This window comes from Saimiri boliviensis, chromosome 6 (genome assembly GCF_048565385.1).
Source record: "Saimiri boliviensis isolate mSaiBol1 chromosome 6, mSaiBol1.pri, whole genome shotgun sequence".
Classification (NCBI taxonomy): Eukaryota; Metazoa; Chordata; class Mammalia; order Primates; family Cebidae; genus Saimiri; species Saimiri boliviensis.
In genome coordinates this window covers 58,418,519-58,440,587 of record NC_133454.1, presented here as the reverse complement: position 1 = coordinate 58,440,587, position 22,069 = coordinate 58,418,519, and the positions used below count along the sequence as shown (strand labels likewise).

The window sequence follows — 22,069 nt, the reverse complement described above, 5'->3', positions numbered from 1 at the left end:
CCTTACTAAACTATAAGCTCTCAGAGAATCAGAGAACAAGGACTAACATTGTGAATGGCACCTAATAAATGCCAAGTAAATATTGAAAAAAAGCCACAGTATCCTTAGACTTTAGCACCTGAATGGAGAGTAGGTAAGTACAGCTCATCGATTCCTTTAATAGAACTGGTAACAGTGGCCAATCGAACCTCGTAATAAGGATATACTCTTACTAGGCATATAACTAGGATGATCACATAATTTATTAAAATCCAGGATAGCCAGGTGTGGTGGCACATACCTGTAGGCCCAGTTACTCAGGAGGCTGACAGGAGGATCATTTGAGCCGAAGAGTTCAAGGCTGCAGTGAGCTATGACTGCACCACTGCACTGCAGTGTGGGCAATGGAATGAAACTCCATCACTTGAAAAAAAAAAGCCAACCAGGATACATTCAAGATTTTTTAAAAGAATGCTATTTATTAATTACCCTAGGACTGAAATTGTCCTGGGTAGCCAGACAGTGTAGTCATTCTACATATAACTGTAATAAGTTTAATTGTCTGGTTCCTTCACACGTAGGGTAAATCAGAAGCAGTAAACAGGTCGAGGAGGGCACTCTCGGCAGAAAGAAGGGACAATATCAGCAAAAGAAGTGACAAATATCACAAAAACAAGATGTTCAAACAGACAAGGCAACCTGGGCCCACTTGGTGTAAGGAACAAACAACCTTATTCTTGAATATCCTGTGTGAGAATCACAGTATTATGGCAAGTGCCAAGATTAATTTTCATAATGATTAACTGTTCAAACTCATATAGGGTAATTCAGTTTAATAAATATTGACTAGAAAGGTAAAAGTCATGTAACTTAGTTTACAAATACGTTTATCCAAAATATTAAAACATTTAACATCTCAAGAGAGAAGTATTTACTTAGAATGACTCAGCCCTGAGAATTTTAGAGGACTGAAATGACAGTAAATATATGTTTAAACAGAAAATGAAACTCAACAGACAGAAATACGAGTAACTTTGACACCCTTCTAGAAAAATAAGCAACGTGCTGGGGAAGCCCAGAGGAAGTGGAGCACTCAGGCTGGCTGGGGTCAGCTTTGGAAAATGGATGATCTGGAAGAGTGGCTTTTAGGAGCACAAATGAACAGATTATTGACAGCCTTTTTTCTTCTTTTTTGTGTCCTTGGGTTTTCTTTCTTAAAAATAATTTTAAAACATTTTATTATGGAAATTTGAAACCATATTCAACAGTAAAGAGAAAAGTATAATGAATGAGCACATTGTTCTTACCCATCTTTAACAAAGACCAATACGTGGGCAACCTTGCTTCTATACATACTGTGTTCCTCCCCAACCAAATGATTTAGAAGCAAATCTCAGCTATCACATGGTTCAACCTATAAGTACTTATGATGTGTCCTCAAGAGATAATTTTTTAATAACTGTGACACCATGATCACATCTAGAACAAAATTAGTAATAACTTCTTAATATCATCTAATCCTCAGTGTTCAGACTTCCAGTTTGCCCCCTATGTATCTTTATAATTGGTTAGTTTAAATCAGGATCCAAACAAGTTCTACAAAACGATTTTTTTTTTTTTCAGAAATGGCAAATAGATTTAATGCAGACTGTCAACTTCAATTGATTGATAGTGGCTGCCTAGAGTGCTGTGTTGAATAGGATTCTGAGGATGCACCCTGGCTTGAAGAGAAAGACTGGCAGGATTAACAATATCTGAAATCTCACTTGTAGGAGAAACCACAGGCACCAGCTCCACCAAGGCCAGCGAAGAGCCCAACTGTGAGAGTGGCGGTCAGGCTGGTACCAGCACTGAAGCCATCACTGATGCTGGCACTGGCACTGTTATTGGTACTGGTACTGGTACCGGTGCTGGCACTGCCACTCTCTTGGCCTTTGGCTTTAGCTTCTGCTCCCGCCTGGATCCGGGCTTTGGCCCAGGGTCCGATATCAGCATCATCCCAGTTGCAGGGCCCGGCAGCATTCTCCGCGCCGAGCTCAATGCCCATTCGAGCTCTAATCTCGGTCCTCGCCTTGGCTTCAGCTGCAGCCTCAGCCGCAGCCTTCAAATCCACTTCCATCGCCTCTCAGTAATGAGCTGCCCATTCCTTGGGATACTTCTTTTGTACCTTGCAGGCAAACTTGAGGACTTTCATCTTGCTGGTCTCATAGTAAGAGCGCAGGCCCCAGTAGAACTCATATTCAGGGGGATTACTACTGGGGACTCTGGCACAGTCCAGGTACTTCTGCTTCACAAACTCGTCAGTGATGAGTTTCTTCACATCCCCAAAGAGTGAATGATGTATCCCAGGGCGCAGCCCCAACTTGCGCAACACCTCCCAGATGACAGCCTCACTGGACCGATTTCCATTCATGAAGATGATGCTAAGAAGCACCATGAGCAGACCCAGCTTGGGTGAGTCCTTAGTCGTTCCCAGGATGCCTGCATCAGTGGGCTCTAAGGTGCTGAGAAGAATGTACAAGTGGTCATTCTTATCAATTTCCTTCAATTGAATCCCAAATACCTTCTCCAAGGAATAGCCTGCTCGTTCAATGATTTCAGGGTACACGTCAGTGTATTCTTTGATAATGTCCTTCAGCATGTCTGAGCGCTTGATGGGAATCTTCGTCTGGTCTTTAGCCAGCAGGTACTTCACCAAATCATTTGCCCTCCCTTGCAAAAGGGCCACATCCCCAGGTGGTGGTGCTTCAGGCTCTTGGAATGACTGGAGCTTGGCAGCTCTGCGGCGAGCCTTGCTCCTCCGGGCTTTAGGTGACCTCAGGGAGAGCAAGGCTCTCCGGGCCCAAGCAGCCAACCGAGTCCTTGATGCCCTGCGGGCCCAAAAGGCTATGGGACTTCTTGAAGCCCTGTGGGCCATTGAGGCCATTAGGGCCTTTGAGACGCTTCGGCCACCTATGGTTCCAGAAGCCTGACTCTGATCACTGCTGCCATCCTCTTCCCCATGCAGATGCTTTACCTTTCGGGCTTTCTTGGCTTTAACCCTGGGCCGAGTATCCTGATTTTCGGGAGCCTGGACAGCTGTACTCTCAGGCTCAGGTTCAGGTTCATCTGCGGGGGCCTGAGAGGCAGCAGCCTCAGTCTCCTGGGCCTTTGCACTGACCTTCATATCAGCCACACAGCTGGCCTTTTTGGTCTCAGTGGCAGGCATTGTCACAGCCTGTGGGTCAACATTCTGCTTCTTTGTGTCAGCTGCTGGACTCTTGTTTTCAGCTGCCGGAACTGGGGTATCAGTCAGCTGAGTAGTAGATGAGGCCTGGGTGGCAGGTGCCTCCTGAGCCTCTGGGGTCTTTGAGACCTCCGTGGCCTTTGAGACCCCAGAGGCTTTTGAGTCCTTCACATCCTCTGAGACCTCTGGTGCCTTGGAGGCCTTCGGTGTCTCCGGGGCCTCCACATTCTGGGTCACTGTCAATTGAGTCTGCATCATCAAGCTACTGTCCTTTTCTGAAGCTTCAGCCTGGAAGCGAGTTATACCCGCACCACTCTCGCTTGTGTCAGACATGTCTCAATTTGGCCTGGCAAGAAAGAGCTGAGCCTCGTCCTCCTACGATTCCCGAGTGCGTCCACTTACTCCTACAAAAACGATTTTTAAAAGCTCACAGCATGGCCGGGCGCAGCGACTCACACCTGTAACCCCAGCACTTTGGGAGGCCAAGGCGGGAGGATCACTTGAGGCCAGGAGTTAGAGACCAGCCTGGCCAACATAGCAAAACCCTGTCTCTACTAAAAATATAAAAACTAGCTGGGCATGGTGGCACGTGCTTGTAATCCTAGCTAATTGGGAGACTGAGACAGGAGAATCTCCTGAACCCTGGAGGGAGTAGGTTGCAGTGAGCTGAGATTGTGCCACTGCACTACAGCCAGGGTGACAAGAATGAATAAGACTCAGCCTCACAATAAAATAAAATAAAATAACAGCTTTATTGAGTTATAATACACATACTACACAGTTCACCCTCTTAAAATGCACAATTGAGTAATTTTTAGAACAGTCACAGAGTTGCACAATCATCATGACCCGCTGTCTCCAGACTGTCTCCCCAAAGGAAGCCCTGTACCTATTAGCAGCCACTTCTTATTCCCCACTTCCCTCAACCCTTGGCAGTCACTTATCTCTTTTCTGTCTCTTTGGATTGGCGTATTCTGGACATTTCATATAAATGGCATTACACAACATGTATTTTGTGAACATGTGTCTGGTTTTTCTCACTTAGATATATGTTTTCGAAGTTCATCCATGTTACAGCATGTACAGCACTCCATTTCTTTTTATTCCTAAATAATATTTCACTTTATGAATATATCATATTTTACTTATCCATTAACCGTCTGGTGGCGATTTGGGTTGTTTCCACCTTTGACTATCATAAATAGTCAAAAAGTATTGTAAGAACTCATGAGTTTTAATGTATTTAACATATTTCAATCGTTACTCTTTGTTTGTTTGTTTGTTTGTTTGTTTGTTTGTTTGAGGCGAAGTCTCTCTCTGTTGCCAGGCTGGAGTGCAGTGACATGATCTCGGCTCACTGCAAACCCTACCTCCCGGGTTCAAGGGATTCTCCTGCCTCAGCCTCCCGAGTAGCTGGAACTACAGGTGTGAGTCACCACGCCCAGCTAATTTTTGTATTTTAGTAGAGATGGTGTTTCACCATGTTGGCCAAGATGGTCTCGATTTCAAAATACCTTCCACCAGTCCACACCTCCAACACCGGAGATTACATTTCAACATGAGATTTAGAGGGCACAAATATCCAAACCACATCAATGAGGCTAGAATGTTTTATACTAGAAGGCAAAGAAGATATCAAAGACTCTTCTGGGACCGTGTTACAGGGCCCAGAAACCAATCTGTGTATACCCTCCAGGGACTTTCAGTGGCCAAAGATGGGATAAGCTGAGCAATAAAAAAGAGTAGTGATTGGGCCAAGTGTGGTGGCTCATGCTTGTAATCCCAGCACTTGGGAAATTGAGGTGGGCAGATCACTTGAGCCCAGGAGTTTGAGATCAACCTAGGCAAGATGGCCTTTGGTGAGAATAAAGACATTTTGCAGCCTTAGTTTTGGTTTGTTTCTAACTGAAAATAAGACATAGAGCAGAAAACATAGGAAAAAATTATTTCTTTTTTTATTTTTATTTTTTGAGATGGAGTCTTGCTCTGTCGCCCAGGCTGGAGTGAAGTGGAACTATTTCGGCTCACTGCAATGTCCACCTCCTGGGGTTCAAGCAATTTTTCTGCCTCAGCCTCCCGAATAACTGGGATTACAGGTGCTCACCATCATATCCAGCTAATTTTTGTATTTTTAGTAGAGAGGAGGTTTCACCATCTTGGCCAAGCTGGTCTTAAACTCCTGACCTCGTGATCCATCTGCCTCAGCCTCCCGAAGTGCTGGGATTACAGGTATGAGCCACTGTGCCTCACGTAAAAATTAGCATATTTTAACAGGTCTAGAGTAATTATCAATTACAACAAATTTGTTCACAGCAATCATAGGAAGGAAAAGCGCTTCTCTTTTGGAAGGTACAACATTGAGAAATACGTTTTATCTAAATCAAAACCCCATTATATGCTGGGCACGGAGGCTCACACCTGTAATCCCAGCACTCTGGTAGGCCCAGGAGGGTGGATGGCCTAAGGTCAGGAGTTCAAGACCAGCCTGGCCAACATGGTAAAACCCTGTCTCTACCAAAAAATACATAAATTAAATGAGTGTGGTGGTGGGTGTCTGTAATCCCAGCTACTCAGGAGGCTGAGGTTGCAGTGAGCCGAGATTGAGCCACTACACTCCAGCCTGGAAGATGGAGTGAGATCCTATCTCAAAAAAAAAAGTTCTGAAATAGCAACTTAGCAAAATAATCAGGTTCATACATTTACTCTGTCTCTTTTCTGTGGTGTCTTTACCACAGTAGCTCAGAGCTCTTGATGGGGATAAAATGGCTGTGATGATTTCAGGTATCATTCATTGTTATGACAACCTTTGGGGGGAAGGAGAATTTTGTTTTTCTCTTTGTTCTTAGTATCTGTTTTTATCAATAAGAAAAAAATTTTCTAGACACCCATATTTCAATGGTCAGCATTGTTTTCTATAACCATGTCAAAATTGACCACCAGCACAAAGGTGGTACAAAGCAATCAAGTTATCTCCTTTTGGCTAGGAGGAAGCCCACCTTTCCTGAAGCACATGACTGCCTAGTGTGGGGAGAACACTAGAACTAAGTTATAGATCCATTAGAAAAGAGGAAGAAATTGGCAAATTATTATTGGGTAGGCAGTAGTCCTGAATAGCTAGATATATTGCTAAGGAAGTTGGAGAAGTGTTGGGTTCAACAAAGCAAAACAGATTCCTTTATGAGATGGCTTTTTAGAGCTTTTGCTATGCTAATGTGCTTATCTCTATGAGGGAGATAGAGTGTTCAACATTTTTCAGACTTATTTAACTCCAGAAAATTATGGATTTTTCTTCACAGAATACCTATGAACATTTCTAGGGCTCCAGCATTCTTTGTTTTATTTATTTATTTGTTTTGAGATGGAGTCTCGCTCTGTCGCCCAGTCTGGAGCGCAATGGCACCATCTCCGTTCACTGCAACCTCCGCCTTCTGGGTTCAAGTGATTCTCCTGCCTCAGCCTCCCAAGTAAGCTGGAATTACAGGTGCACACCACCACACCTGCCTAATTTTTTCTATTTTTAGTAGAGATGGGGTTTTACCATGTTGGCCTGGCTGGTCTTGAACTCCTGATCTCAAGTGATCCACCCACCTTGCCTCCCAAAGTGCTGGGATTACAGGCATGAGCCACCGTGCCTGGCCCAGCATTCTTCAAAATACATTTTAGGAAATGCTTGAGATGAACACTAAAGTCCTTCCAAGTTATAGCATTCTATAATTATCTGTAAAACCAGTTCACATTTGTTGGGATGCAAGAAATCTGTAACTACTGTTTCTTTGGAGACATTATATACTCAAATTGAGTAATTTGAGGAGATTTTACAAGTGAACTAGATACAAAGCTTTGGGGAAACCACAGAGATAGAGCATAACCTTTCTAGGCCTGGTTAGATGAAGGAAACAAGTAGATTTTAGAACCAGATATGGAAAGAACTACTTGACCAGAATTGTGACCTCCACTCAGGGAACACGGTCAGTCTCTAGCATGAGGTGCTCTCTGCTCAGCTGTTGGTGCTGTACATTTCCCAGCTGAATTCCAGAGGGCAAGAGAGCCCACTGATGCCACCCAAAGTGTCCGTCTCCCAGGGTGCCCAGCAGACATCTCATTTCATCTTCATTGTCTTACTGGAGTCATTGTAATATAGCAATAGAAAGGGCACAGGATTGCTGGGTATGGTGGTGTGAGCCTGTAATTCCAGCCATTTGGGAGGCTGAGGTGGGAGGATTGCTTGAGCCCAGGAAGTCAAGGCTGTGAGCCATGATGGAGATGGAGCTATGGTTCCAGCCTGGGTTACAGAATGAGACCCTGTCTCAGAAAAAAGCAGGAAGGCAGGAAGGCAGGCGGGAAGGAAGGAAGGCAAGAAGCCATGAAGGAAAGAAGGCAGGAAGGAAGGAAGGATGGTAGTCAGGAAGGCAGGAATGCAGGCAGGAAGGAAGGAAGCAGGAAAGCAGGCAGGCAGGCAGGAAGGCGGGCAGGAAGGAAAGCAGGCAGGAATGCAGGCAGGCAAGCAGGCAGGCAGGCAGGAAGGCAGGTAGGAAGGAAGGAAGGCAGGAAAGAAGGCAGGCAGGAAGGAAGGCAGGAAGGCGGGCAGGAGGGAAGGGAAGCAGGAAGGAAGGGAGGTAGGAAGGCGGGCAGGCAGGAAGGCAGGCAGGAAGGAAGGGAGGCAGGAAGGAAGGCAGGAGGGAAGGGAGGCAGGCAGGAAGGCGGGCAGTAGGAAGGGAGGCCGGAATGCAGGAAGGCAAGCAGGCACAGAATTGAAGCTAGACAGAAACTGGATCAGCCTCTGGGTTTTACCCTTAGCTGGTTATTTAATCTTTTTAGACTCCTAATCTGTTTTGTAGAGTTTAGAGGAGCTCTTATGTATCAACTGAGCATTATAATACCAACTTTGCAAGATTGTTAGGGTGATTAAATTAGAATACCCATAAAAAGTGTCTGACTAATAGTAGGTCTTTTATAAATGCCATTTTTCTTTTTCTGTCTTCTCTCTGCTATTTGCCAAACATAAATTGAGAAATTACCACGGGGTAGCCACTGTGCAAGTTAGATGTTCTTTGACCACAGAAAGTATTTGGCCAGCACATTAGGGTATGGTTCCACACTAGGCAAGATTAAATGACACATAAGGTCCTTCTGCCTCCAAGAAACGGCTGGGAGGTGGCTCACACCTGTGCTTGGGAGGCCAAGGTGAATGGATCACTTGAGGTCAGGAGTTCGAGACTAGCCTGGCCAACAGGGTGAAACCCTGTCTCTTCTAAAAATATACAAAGTTAGCTGGGTGTGTTGGTGCACGCCTGTAATCCCAGGTATTTGGGAGGCTGAGGTAGGAGAATCCCTTGAACCCAGGAGGTGGAGGTTGCAGTGAGCCGAGATCACACCACTGTACTTTAGCCTGAGTGACAGAGTGAGACCCTGTCACTCTTACTATGAAAGAAGGGAAGAAATGATGATTGGCCTTTTGGCTAAGATCAAATTAAAGTGATCACCAGGAGACTACAATTACCTTAAAGATAATGTTTATAACTCAGCTGTGCTTTGAAAAAGTTTGATTTGTGCCACATCAGGGTTCCCCAGCTATTGGAATAACTCAGGGACTTTATAAAATGCAGATTCCAAAACTCCACCTCGGGTCTGCTGAGACCACTCCTTGAGAACAGACGTGGGAATCTCCGCTTTATGAAATCCTCTCAGGTGATTCTGGCAGTTGGCTAAGTCTACTTAACTCTGCTTTACATGTTACTGAACTGTTGGACACTAAGTTTGGCCTCTTTAGTAGAAGGAACTGAATACATGGAAGCAGTCACAGTAAACATCCCTTAGGAAGATGAACTTGCAAACACAGACTCAAAGTGGCCAGCAAAGCAAGGCTTAATCAAGTGACAAGCACCATCTCCGAAGTGAGTGTGTTCTTCCCTCTGGGTTGTTTTTAGAATACGAATGACTCGGTGAATGTTTTCTGACTCAGAACAGCTACAAAACTGTAAATGACATGCCTAATTTTTTTTTTAGACAGAGTCTCTGTCACCCAGGCTGGAGTGCAGTGACTCAATCTTACTTCACTGCAACCTCCACCTCTCGGTTTCAAGCAATTCTCCTGCCTCGGCCTTCTGAGTAGCTGAGACTACAGGCGTATGTCATCACACCCAGCTAATGTTTGTATTTTCAGTAAAGACAGGGTTTCACCATGTTGGCCAGGCTGGTCTTGAATTGCTGACCTCAGATGATCCATCCACCGTGGCCTCACAAAGTGCTGGGATTACAGGTATGAGCCACCATACCCAGATGCAATGCCAAATCTTGATGTCCTTCAAGTGAGGCAGTTAGGAGAAGTGGGAGGAGCCAAATGGCTCTCTTAGAAAGCAGGCCATTTGGCTCACCCTGCTTCTCCTAACTCCCTCACTTTGCTTCTCTTCCAGAAAAATTTAGTCCTAAAGTCATTAGGTGGGGTACAGCAAGGTAGATACTCCCTATGGTGCTGGTGGGGAAGCTGTGGAGGCCCAGAGAGGGGCATCAGAGCTGGAGCCTGGTGAGGAGGCAGTGCCTCTCCAAGGGCTGCCCAGCACACGGCGACTGGGCCTGCATGATGAGAAAGGTGACTGTGCAGCGGTGTGAGTGTGTAACTGTGTGCTGAAGGCTTCCACACAGTGGGATAGCCTGGCGTGGGGTGTGACAGCCCAAGCTTGGTGAGGAGATTATCCAGATGGCAGGGGCAGGAATGGGAACACACAATGAGGAGTCAGAGGCCGAGCAAGAAGAGGAGGATATCTTCCAGGAGAATGGAATGGTAGCAAAGATGGGAGATCAGTTACATGCAGGAATTGAGCAAAAAAGTCAATTTATTAAGGATAACAAAAGCCGGATGTCTCAGAGAAGGGAGTTACAAACACAGAATAGGAGAAAACACAAATTCATGATTTTCAATGGATAGATTTAAAAATATGCATACATGTATCCACATATATACATATGCATACACACACATATACATAGACACACACACATAAATTATCACACATTCCCTAGCTCTGTCCACTGAGAATACTTGAGAACAGTGATACCTCCAAAGCCATGAGTACACCAAGCATCTGCATCTTGGCTTCTAAATACCATTTTCTACTAAATGGAACCAGGGATTTTTGGAAAAAATGGCTGATTCCAGGGTTGGGACAGGAAAAGTTCAACATGAGCCTGGAATATCTTGTACCAGAAAGCAAGAAAGTCCTAGAAGATTAGGCAGCACATGTCAAAAAAAAAAAAAAAAAAAAAAAAAAAAACCACAGAAGGCAGCTTCTGCAATTTGATCATCAAATTAGCCATGAATTAATTTGATAGTAACAAATTTTAACTCACTGACCAACAAAGGAAATCATGAACCCGTATAGACAGAAATAAAAAATGAATAACTTGGAAGTTTGACAGGATATTGGCAGTTTTATGGCATTTCCTCATGAAATCTGGCAGACATTATCTCAATCAATCTCAATCATGTGATCAAAATGAACATCATCAATTACGGGATAAGTAAAATGCAATGAAATACACTTTTTTTTTTTTGAGATGGAGTCTCGCTCTGTCTCCCAGGGTGGAGTACAGCGGTGCGATCTTGCCTCACTGCAACCTCCACCTCTTGGGTTCAAGCAATTCTCCTGACTCAGCCTCCTAAGTAGCTGGGATTATAGGCATGCATCACCACACCCAGCTAATTTTCATATTTTTAGTAGAGATGGGGTTTCACCATGTTGGCCAGGCTGGTCTCAAACTCCTGACCTCAGGTGATCCACTTGCCTCGGCCTCCTAAAGTGCTGGGATTATAAGCGTGAGCCATAGCTCCTGGCCCAATGAAGTAAACTTAACGTCGCTTCTGTGACAGTCCTATGAGAGCTGTATAACCTGAATCTAACCATGAGGAAACAGGCAAAGCCAAAGTGAGGGATGATATACAAAATAATCAGCCTGTAATCTTCAAAACTATCCAGGTCATGAAAGTCAAGCCAAGTCTGAGGAACTGTTCCAAACTGAATGAGACTAAAATAAAGTGTGACTCTGAACTGAATCCTTTGGGACAATTGGAGAAACCTGAATGGGGTCTGAGGTCTGTTCCTGGAAGTAGACGGTGTTCATTTCCCACTTTTGATGGTTGCATTGTGTTTCTAAAGGAAAGTGTTCCTATTTGTAGGAAGCACATACGCAAGGATTTGGAGGGCGATGGGCATTGTGTCAGCTTCCTCTTAAATGATTCCGGGGGAAAAGTGTTTATTCTATCTTTACGCTTTTCTGTAATTTTGTGATTGTCCAAAAAATTTTTGTCAAGAGAAAAAAAAATCAGTATGGTTAAATCTGGTCCCTATCACAAATTACAGACTTACATAATGTGTGTGTTATTTTGTAATTGGTTTATTCAGATTCCAACAATGAGAAATGTTCCACATAAATGCCAGAGTTTGCTGTATACCTTAAATAAACTGATCAAAAAAGAAAGACATGTCCCATGTTATTTTCACATGTGAAAACGGGAAGTATAACCTGGTATAACCACTAGAAAAACAAATACATATTCTGCTTTTTATTAAAGAATTTTTAAAAAGCCATCCATTAGGTCAGTGATCAGTAAATGAAACTTACCGTTTTCTTTTGCACATGTATTTGTCATGGAATGTCCAGGTAAAAATCTTGTCTGACAGACAAAGTCAGCTCGTGTGATTTCATAATCTAAGAAATTCAAATCTTGGGCCTACCTTGAGCTCCTCTTTGTGCCTTGGGGCATGGGTCCTAGGGCCTTCATGCCCATCTGACTCATTTTTAGTATGTATCACTCCTCCCTGACATTGCTTTGTGCTGGTTACATCTTAAAAGTCTGTCTTGAAAGTAACTTTTTTTTTTTTTTTTGAGATAGAGTCTGGCTCTGTCACCCAGGCTGGAGTGCAGTTGTGTGATCTCCACTCACTGCAATCTCCACCTCCCAGATTCAAGCAATTCTCCTGCCTCACCCTCCCGAGTAGCTCAGCCTATAGATGTACACCACTACGCCTGGCTAATTTTTCTATTTTTAGTAGACACAGCATTTCACCATGTTGGCCAGGCTGGTTTTGAACTCTTGACCTCAAGTGATCCGCCTACCTCGGCTTCCCAAAGTGCTGGGATTACAGGTGTGAGCCACCATACCTGGCCAGAAGTAACTTCTTAGGATCAGAGATCTTTAGGTACATTGCATTCCAAATTTATTTATTTTGTGACCAGAAGGAAATATTTAAAAAAAAAAAGATTTAAAGCAGTTCCATTAGAGCAAAGCATCTAAAACATTCTGTTCCCTTTGAGGTAAGATGTTAACTGGTCACATTGACCCTGATCCCCAAGGCTTCGTAGAATCCGCCTGCTCCCAAGTAGTGTCAGGCATAATTATTTTTTTTCTCTACGAGTTTTATGTGCATGGTTTGGTCCTCATCTTGCTGCCCTAGCTCCGGGGCAGATCATTATTCAAGGACACCATTTTGCATTGCACTTCGAGGTCATTGTTAATGTCTCAGCAACTAAGTTCCTTCTTCCAGGCTGGTCCACTGAGGTGACGCTGCAGCAGCCCTGAAGTCACATGTTCTACTGCAGAGAGCACTACACAATACTCTCTGGTATTTGGGTGAGCTTTTCTTTTAATTTTGAATGCTGTACATTTTCCTTCCTCTTTGTTTTTGCTTCTGAGTACAACTTTGTAATGTAGTTCATGCAACGCATAGGATGGGAAGCTGAAAGAAAAAGCAGGTTAAAGACGAATATTTATTTTGAATAACGTTGCACCCATTTACTTGAAACACTTTGATTGGATATCATATTTTTAGGTTCATGTATTGTTTTATAAAAACCTAGAACTCTACTAGGTGCGGTGGCTCACTCCTGTAATCCCAGCACTTTGGGAGGCCAAGGCAGGCAGACCACAAGGTCAGGAGATCAAGACCATCCTGGCCAACATGGTGAAACTCTGTCTCTACTGAAAATACAAAAAAATAGACGGGAGTGGTGGTTAGTGCCTGTCATCCCAGCTACTTAGGAGGCAGGGGAATCACTTGAAGTCAGGAGGCAGAGATTGCAGGAGCTGAGATCACACCACTGTACTCCAGCCTGGCTACAATCTTAAAACAAACAAACAAACAAACAAAAAACACTAAAACTTACTGGTACATATAAATGGCCTGAAGGCATTATTACACTGTCTCTTTCTTTCTTTTTTTTTGAGACAGGACCTCACTTTGTCACCCAGTCTGAAGAGCAGTGGTGTAGTCACGGCTCACTGTATCCTCAGCCTCCCAGGCTCAAGTGATTCGCTAACCTTAGCCTAGCTGGAACTACAGGCACACACCACCATGTCCAGCTAATTTTTAAATTATTTGTAGAGATGAGGTTTCACTATATTGCCTAGCCTGGTCTCAAACATGGGCTCAAGTGATCCACCCACCTCAGCCTCCCTAAGTCCTGAGACTATAGGCATGAGCCACTGCACAGGCCTACGCTGTCATTTTGAAAGAAGTCTTACTATATAAACATTATACTGGTAAACCTTGAATAAAATATACAGGTATTTCTGCTGTAAAATAATCTGTTGCTGAACACAACACATTGCCTTAGCAAAACTACACACTAAAAATAACAGGGCTTACTGCAAAAACAGGGTTGGGGTAGATTGCTCAAAGCCTATGTAACTCTGTACAAAAAGACTAGAGACGGCCCCAGAGAATATGTTTAATATGTGCAAAACAACACAATTAAAATGCTGGATTTAAAGGTGCTAAGGCAAGGAGGGTGAAAGTGAAGGCTTGAGCTCAGGAGAAAGTGAAACCCCCGGCAAACCCTTGAAGATGTACTTTTCACGGGGAGGAAGTCCCTGAATAATGCAGGTACTCATTTTAAATTTTCTTAAAGTTGGCTGGCTGTGGTGGCTCACACCTGTAATCCCAGCACCTTGGGAAGCCGAGGTGGGCGGATCACCTGAGGTCAGGAGTTTGAGACCAGCCTGACCAACATGGTGAAACCCCATCTCTACTAAAAATACAAAATTAGCTGGGCGGGTAAACCCAGCTACTTGGGAGGCTGAGGCAGGAGAATCATTTGAACCTGGGAGGCAGAGGTTGCAGTGAGCCAAGACTGTGCCACTGCACTCCAGCCCGGCAGACAAGAGGAAAAACTCCGTTTCAAATAAATCAATAAATAAACTTGAACTTCAAAGGTTTCCCTTTATTCCACTAAAGGTCATAATTCTACTCCCACTGTTTTGGTTCCTTTTGCCTAGGAAAAACAGCACAGGGAACAACCCAATTCACACATGGTATTAACATCATTTTCCTATCCGCCAGGTGAGTATGTGATGACCCGTATTTAGAAACAGGGGTTGCAACACAATTGACATGTTGTTGACACACATTTACCCCTCCCACCCCCAGTTTTCACACAGTCAATTCACTTGTGTTCCTCTCCCAGCTAATACATCTATTCGTTCTTTCCATTTCACGCTCTAGCAGGTCAAAACTTAATGAGGCAGAGGTGTTATAAAAGACAAGCTTCCTACAAAAACTTCAGTAAAACCATAGAATAGAGTGGCAAAACTCGCCGTATCTCTTGCAACTTCTGTCTGGTAGAATAAGGTAGTTTACATGGAGGAAATAATATGGTTGGAAGTGGAATGTTCCTGCTTTTCTATAGTCCTGGCTTCTGCCTTCCAGATCTTTATCAAGAATACAACCGCCCCACCTCCACTTCCCCATACACAAGCTCCTTCCCGTCCAATTCTCTTCATTTTCTTTGCATATTTTGTCTGAAGAATTGCAATGAAGTCATCCAAAGGACCTGAAACGTGCCTTCTTGAATAATTAAGCCTGTATTCACTCATTTATTATCAAATACCCTGTGCTAGAATCTGAGGATACAGAGTAAATCTGATTACTCCCACCTAAAGGAGTACTGTAGTAGCTATATAAAAACACCAAAAATTACAATATGTAGGAAGAAGTGCTTCTGTGACAAAGGTGCCATAGAATCCTCTGGTGGTCTAGGGGTATCCCTGTGCGTGACATCAAAGAGTCAATGGTATACCTTCTGCTACATGAACCTAACTGCTACTATTTATTTTTGCAGTTGAGCTTCCTTAAGTTCTACAAGATGATTTAGGAGACTTTCTAGTGCTAAAAAAAAAAAAAAAAATCAAAATTTGATTCTTCTCCTTCTTTTTAAGGGTGACTAATTCATTGTGATGGTTAATTTTAAGTGTTAACTTGGGTGGATTAAGAAATACCTCAAACCTGGTAAAGCATTATTTTAGGGTGTGTCTATGAGGTTGTTTCTAGAGGAAATTAGTGTGTGAGTCTAAGTGGAGTATGTGGGCATCGAGATTTGCCCTTGATGTGGCGGGGGAGCACCAAGCAATCCGTTGGGGGCCAGAAAAAAACAAAATCAGAGACAAGGCAAATGCATTGATCTGTCTGCTGGAGCAGGAATACACTCCTCCCCTCCTGTCCTTGGACAGCAGAACACTAGGCTCCCTGGCCTTTGGATTTCAGGACTTACACCAGTGGCTCCCTGCATTCTCAGGCCTTTGAACGTGGACTGAGGCTTGCTACCAAGCACCCCATGGTCTCCAAGTTTGCAGACTTTCTATGCAAGCACTTGTCAGCCTCCATAATCTCATGAGCCAATTCTCCTAATAAGTCTCCTCTCATATAGATATATATATATTCTATTATCTCTGTCTCTCTGGAGAACTCTGACTAATTCATTAATGAACCTCATTGTTCAAATCTTAGGTCACACAGTTGACTTACATTGGCCATTTTTCTCTTGAGATGATGTTTCTTCATTATTTGACCTTGATCTGTAACTTTCTAGTGTGTGTTCTGAAACTTCGTTTTCTACAAGAAAAGAAAATCAAGTGACTAATTTCTGATGCCACAGACATGTAGAAATGTATGTTTGAACAAGATAATACCTCTGTTACTGTGCAGTAATATACCATGCCCCTCCCATAACTCATGCCCTCTTTAATTCAACACATGGTTTTTTGATTCCTGTAGGCACTGTGCTAGGCAGTCCTGGGACTTTTATCCTTCTGTGAATACACGTGTCTATCACTTAATGCCAATTTCTGGAGCTATGCTAGTTTCTATTGATTATGTACTTTTTTTTTTTTTTTTTTTTTTTTTGAGGCAACCTCATTCTGTCACCACGTTGGAGTTCAGTGGTGCCATCTCAGCTCACTGCAACCTCTGCTTCCTGGGTTCACGTGATTCTCCTGCCTCAGTTCCTGCGTAGCTGGAACCAGAGGCATGCACCACCATGCCCAGCTAATTTTTATATTTTTAGTAGAGACTGAGTTTCACCATGGTGGCCAAGATGGTCTCAATCTCTTGACCTCGTCATCTGTCTGCCTCAACCTCCCAAAGTGCTGGGATTACAGGCATGAGCCACTGTGCCTGGCTGATTATACACTCTTACACTATAGTCCCTGAAAATTCACACTTGAATTTACTAGAAAACAAACACTTGCTTATTTGAGTGACAGCACTTATCAAATAGATTATGCAGTGTCTGACAGAAAGCTTTAATGGACACAATTTCCCTTTTTTTAGCCATTTGTTCTGGCATCTTATAGCCTCCGTCAAGTTTCCTGCCCACTCACCTTTTTTCCATATCACATGTGCTTTCCGGAGCTTCATGATGAAGAGCTGGACTATGATGAAGAGTATGAAAATGAGGAAGGACACCAGCGTGAGCAGCAAGATGCCACTTTTCTTCCTTGCCAATCCTATATACTGAGGATTTGCTTCTACAAGGAAAATGTAAAAGAAGTTTAGATACATTTGTTTTTTTTTTTAATTTTTTTTTTTTTTTGGTTTTGGTCACTGGAGAATATGTAACAATACTTCTACATTTATTTATTTATTTATTTATTTATTTATTTATTTATTTATTTTATTTATTTTTTTTTTTAGACCGAGTTTCGCCCTTGTTGCCCAGGCTGGAGTGCAATGGCACGATCTCGGCTCACCGCAACCTCCGCCTCCTGGGTTCAGGCAATTCTCCTGCCTCAGCCTCCTGAGTAGCTGAGATTACAGGCACACGCCACCATGCCCAGCTACTTTTTTGTATTTTTAGTAGAGACGGGGTTTCACCATGTTGACCAGGATGGTCTCGATCTCTTGACCTCGTGATCCACCCGCCTCGGCCTCCCAAAGTGCTGGGATTACAGGCTTGAGCCACCGCGCCCGGCCTATTTATTTATTTATTTATTTATTTAGAGATGGAATTTTGCTCTTGTTGCCTGGAGTGCAATGGCGTGATCTTGGCTCACTGCAACCTCTACCTCCTGGGTTCAAGTGATTCTCCTGCCTCAGCCTCCAAAGTAGCTGGGATTACAGACGCCTATCACCACATCTGGCTAATTTTTGTATTTTTGGTAGAGACGGGGTTTCACCATGTTGGCCAGGCTGGTCTTGAACTCCTGACCTCGTGATCTGCCTGCCTCTGCCTCCCAAAGTTCTGGTATTACAGGTGTGAGCCACCGTGCTCAGCCAATACTTATACAATGTGATATAAGCTAATAGACAGCTCAGGTGAAGAGATGAGAAAGCGCTTACCCCTGAAGGTAAAGAGACTTACACTATTCATTCTCTGAGAATAAGCAAACAGGCATACAACAAATAAGGCAATTATGTGTGACGATTTGAAAAGATTTTTTAAGTTACATAGTTATTGGACTAGTTATTTTTTATTTCTAGAAAAAGCGTAAGAAAAAAATCAACTTAAATTATAGTCAGAAGATTCAAATTATCTGTAGAAATGTTTTTTAGCAAAGTATAGTTAAGTACCAAGACAGATTATTAAGGAGTTTAAAAATTATCCAAATAAAATGAAAATTTATTTATCTTGGTTAGGTTAAATATGGCCCTACAGGAAGGCATTTGGGCTAAATCAGATGAGCTCTTAAAAATATTTCTAGCCAGGTACAGTGGCTCAAGCCTGTAATCTCAGCACTTTGGAAGGCTGGGGTGGGAGGGCTGCTTGAGGCCAGGAGTTTCAGACCAGCCTGGGCAACATAGTGAGACTGTCTCTACCAAAAAAAAAAAAAAAAAAAAAAAAATTACCCAGGAGCAGATGTGCACACCTGTAGTCCTGGCTACTTGGGAGACTGAGGGGCAGGGGGATCACTTGAGTCCAAGAGTTTAAGGTTATGGTGAGCTATGATTGTGCCACTGCACTCCAACCTGGGGGCAGAGTGAGACCTGTCGCTTGAAAAAAAAAAAAAAAGAGGGGGCTTTCTAAACCTAGAATTTTGATTCTACAGGCTGTAGTTTTGCTAAATGTCCTGGTCACCTCATCTCAACCAACAAGTAATTAAGGAGGGCCAGCTATGTGTAGAACTTCGTTCTTGGAGCTGCAGAAGGTACAGTTCCTATGCTTTAGGGATTAGTTCTCTGTATATGTAAACAAATTAATAAAAACAAACAAAAGTAAGATATGTCAAATTCTACCTCCATATGTATTTATATCATAGTGTGTTCAGGTGTTCAGAGGCAAGAATGGTCTCTGAGGAGTGAGCTGGTCAAAAAAGTTTTCAGTGAAGATATTGGCCTTGAAGGAGGAGGAAAGAGAGGTGAGATGAGGTTTCCTCTTCCACCAGGGGCAGTTAGGATAAACGAGAACAGGGCGATTGAAAAAGAATGATGTGTGGGGCACAGTGGTGCATGCCTGTAGTCCGAGCTACTCGGGAGGCTGAGGTAGGAGGATCGCTTGAGCCCAGGAGTTCTGGGCTGTAGTGCACTATGCTGATTGGGTGTCCGCACTAAGTTCGGCATCAATATGGTGACCTCCCGGGAGTGGGGAACCACCAGGTTGCCTAAGGAGGGGTGAACTGGCCCAGGTCGGAAATGGAGCAGGTCAAAACCCCCATGCTGATCAGTAGTGGGATCACACCTGTGAATAGCCACTGCATTCCAGCGTGGGCAACATAGAGAGATCCTGTCTCTAAAAAAAAAAAAAGAAAAGAAAAGAGAAGAAAAAAGAAAAAGGATGATGTTTTCAGAGAAAAATATATATCTCATAGAGACTTTGTAGATACAAGACTGCAGAAGTAGGTAATAGACGACACCTAATTAGATGTTTGGGACTCATGCTCTGTGTCGTAGACTTCAGGAAGCCACAAAGGGTTTTAGAACACAGGTATTCAGAGTGCAAAGAGATAGTTTGATGGTAGGGTGCTAAAAGTGAACCAGAAGAGGAGAAACTGAAGTTAAAATATCCCATGCAGGAGATGATGAGAGCCTAGATTGGGAAGTTAGCAGTGATAATGGACAAGATACCTGAAAGAGAAGACTCAAAAGTTCTTGGAAACCGATTGATTTTATACACGTGTGTGCATATGCAGATACATATACGTATTTATACACATATACAGGAGTGAAAGAGAACACTAAGGTTTGGGGCCTGTGTGATGCTTTGGACAAGTTTATTTAGAGAGACTCTGTCTTTAAAAACAAAACAAAACCAGAAAAGAAAAAGAAAAATCTCCTTTTTTTTTTTTTTTTTTTTTTTTTTTTTAATTGAGACAGAGTCTCACTCTGTCGCCCAGGCTGGAGTGCAGTGGCACGATCTTGGCTCTGGGAAGCCAAATTAAAAAACAGCACAGAGATCATTTTTGAACTATGGATTTCTTGAAAAATAGTTGCAAATGGCTAGGCTCACTTTGCCTTATTTTTTTAAGGTAAACGTTTTGAACACTTAACTCTGCCGGGCCTTGAACCCAGTACTTGGTATATATTCTTTCTCCTGCAACCTCCATCTTCCAGGTTCAAGCCATTCTCCTGCCTCAGCCTCCTGAGTAGCTGGGATTACAGGTGTGAGCCACTAATTTTTGTATTTTTAGTAGAGACAGGGTTTCACCATGTTGGTCAGACTGGTCTCAGACTCCTGACTTTGTGATCCACCTGATTCAGCCTCCCAAAGTACTGGGATTACAGGAGTGAGAAATCTTTTGCCTGGTGGCTACAGGAAACATCTTTGGAATGAGTAAACTCTTTAAAAAATAAGGGAAGAACAAAAGATGGAGAAGTAAAATCAGAAGTACATACACATTTATAAGAAGTGAGAAGAGGAAGGTAAGTTAATTGACAGATACAGAGAAGTAATGGTTAGGAGTAAATAACAGAACAAGGAAAAGTATATCAAGAAGCCAAGAGGTAACTAAGTCAAGGAGGGACTAAGGAGTGATTAACCAATCACGTCCTAAAAGGCAGAAAGGTCAAGAAAAAGGAGGACTGACAGAGGCCATTGGACTTATCGATTAAGAGGTTAAAATGTCTAATGTTTATTCTAAATGCAGTGGGTGACACTTACCAGTGACCAAATCAGGATCTTGAGCAGTTTGTTCTTTGTCTTCCTTGTCAATCTCTGATGTACTAGAATCTTCCATTCCTGAGACTAAAGTGAAAGAAAATAAAACATGAACTAGAGGCTGGGCACGGTGGCTCAAGTCTGTAATCCCAGCACTTTGGGAGGCCGAGGCGGGTGGATCACAAGGTCAAGAGATCGAGACCATCCTGGTCAACATGGTGAAACCCCGTCTCTACTAAAAATACAAAAAAATTAGCTGGGCATGGTGGCTGTAATCCCAGCTACTCAGGAGGCTGAGGCAGGAGAATTGGTGGATCACGAGGTCAAGAGATCGAGACCATCCTGGTCAACATGGTGAAACCCCGTCTCTACTAAAAATACAAAAAAATTAGCTGGGCATGGTGGCTGTAATCCCAGCTACTCAGGAGGCTGAGGCAGGAGAATTGCCTGAACCCAGGAGGCGGAGGTTGCGGTGAGCTGAGATCGCGCCATTGCATTCCAGCCTGGGTAACAAGAGTGAAACTCCATCCCAAAGGAAAAAAAAAAAAAAAAAAAAAAGCAGCATGAACTAGGCATACATTATATACATGTGACTATATACAACCGTAGTTACATTAGCCTTCCCAGAGCAGCTTGGGAAGCCAAATTAAAAGACAGCACAGAGATGATTTTTGAACTATGGATTTCTTACAGAAATAGTTGCAAATGGCTAGGTTCACTTTGCCTTATTTTTTTAAGGTAAATGTTTTGAACACTTACTCTGTGCCCGGCCTTGAACTAAGCACTTGGTATATATTCTTTCTCACCACAGCTCTGAGAAAACGGAAGTTTAGAGCGGTTATGTAAACTACCTAAAGTGTAGCAAGTAAGTGGCCAAGCCAATGCATCAACCCGGTTTTACCTAATAATTTAAACCATTATTTCATACTTCCATCCTGAATCAGGCCTAATAGGGAGAAGGCTTTAGGATGCTTCAAGATAACAACAGGACATGGAGGAATGGTGTTCCAAGCTTTATTTATGGAAAGCCTACAGCCTGAAATGCAGAAAGCAATGATTTTTATGCTGAAATGTAGCTTCAGTTATCATTCAAACCTCTGCTTGCCTGCCCGTTAGAAGTGGATGTACTATGATGTTTTTGTCAGACAAGATAAATTATAAAAAATAAGAGACCTTCTTTTTACTTCAAATTTTACTGCTTATGTTTCCAATTTTTTTTCCCTTCTGCAGTTTTTTGCTTTTTAGCCCATTGCACAGCGCCACTATGTGGACCCCGAGGGGAATGAAGCCTCCTAGTCTATTGAAAATGGGTATTAAAGGTAATAAAATCATAGAAATGGAAAGCTGAAAGGAATTTTAGAAACCATATTTTTAAAGTCTTATGCCATATATGAAAAAGCAGAGCAGAAAATTGAGTTGTTCAGTGGTGGTGCAAGCCATTAAAGATAACTAGATTCTAAACACGTTTACAAATATTGGATTATTAAAGCAAGTGATGTGGCT

At 43.0% G+C, this 22,069-nt stretch overlaps 1 protein-coding gene and 1 pseudogene across 1 annotated transcript in view; both read right to left on the bottom strand.

Moving 5' to 3' along the window:
- Positions 1-1,586: 1,586 nt before the first annotated feature.
- Positions 1,587-3,751, bottom strand: LOC101035010 (melanoma-associated antigen D2 pseudogene; annotated as a pseudogene).
- Positions 3,752-3,940: 189 nt separating this feature from the next.
- Positions 3,941-22,069, bottom strand: part of CRTAM (cytotoxic and regulatory T cell molecule) — a 43,361-nt gene continuing 25,232 nt past the window's right edge. Inside the window, exons 7-10 of the mRNA XM_003923580.3 lie at positions 20,570-20,653; positions 16,857-17,003; positions 16,003-16,089; positions 3,941-12,939 (exon numbers count right to left, since the gene is read on the bottom strand). Coding sequence (XP_003923629.2) covers positions 12,809-12,939; positions 16,003-16,089; positions 16,857-17,003; positions 20,570-20,653 — 449 coding nt within the window. The 3' untranslated portion in view covers positions 3,941-12,808. The remainder of the gene's footprint in view (positions 12,940-16,002; positions 16,090-16,856; positions 17,004-20,569; positions 20,654-22,069) is intronic.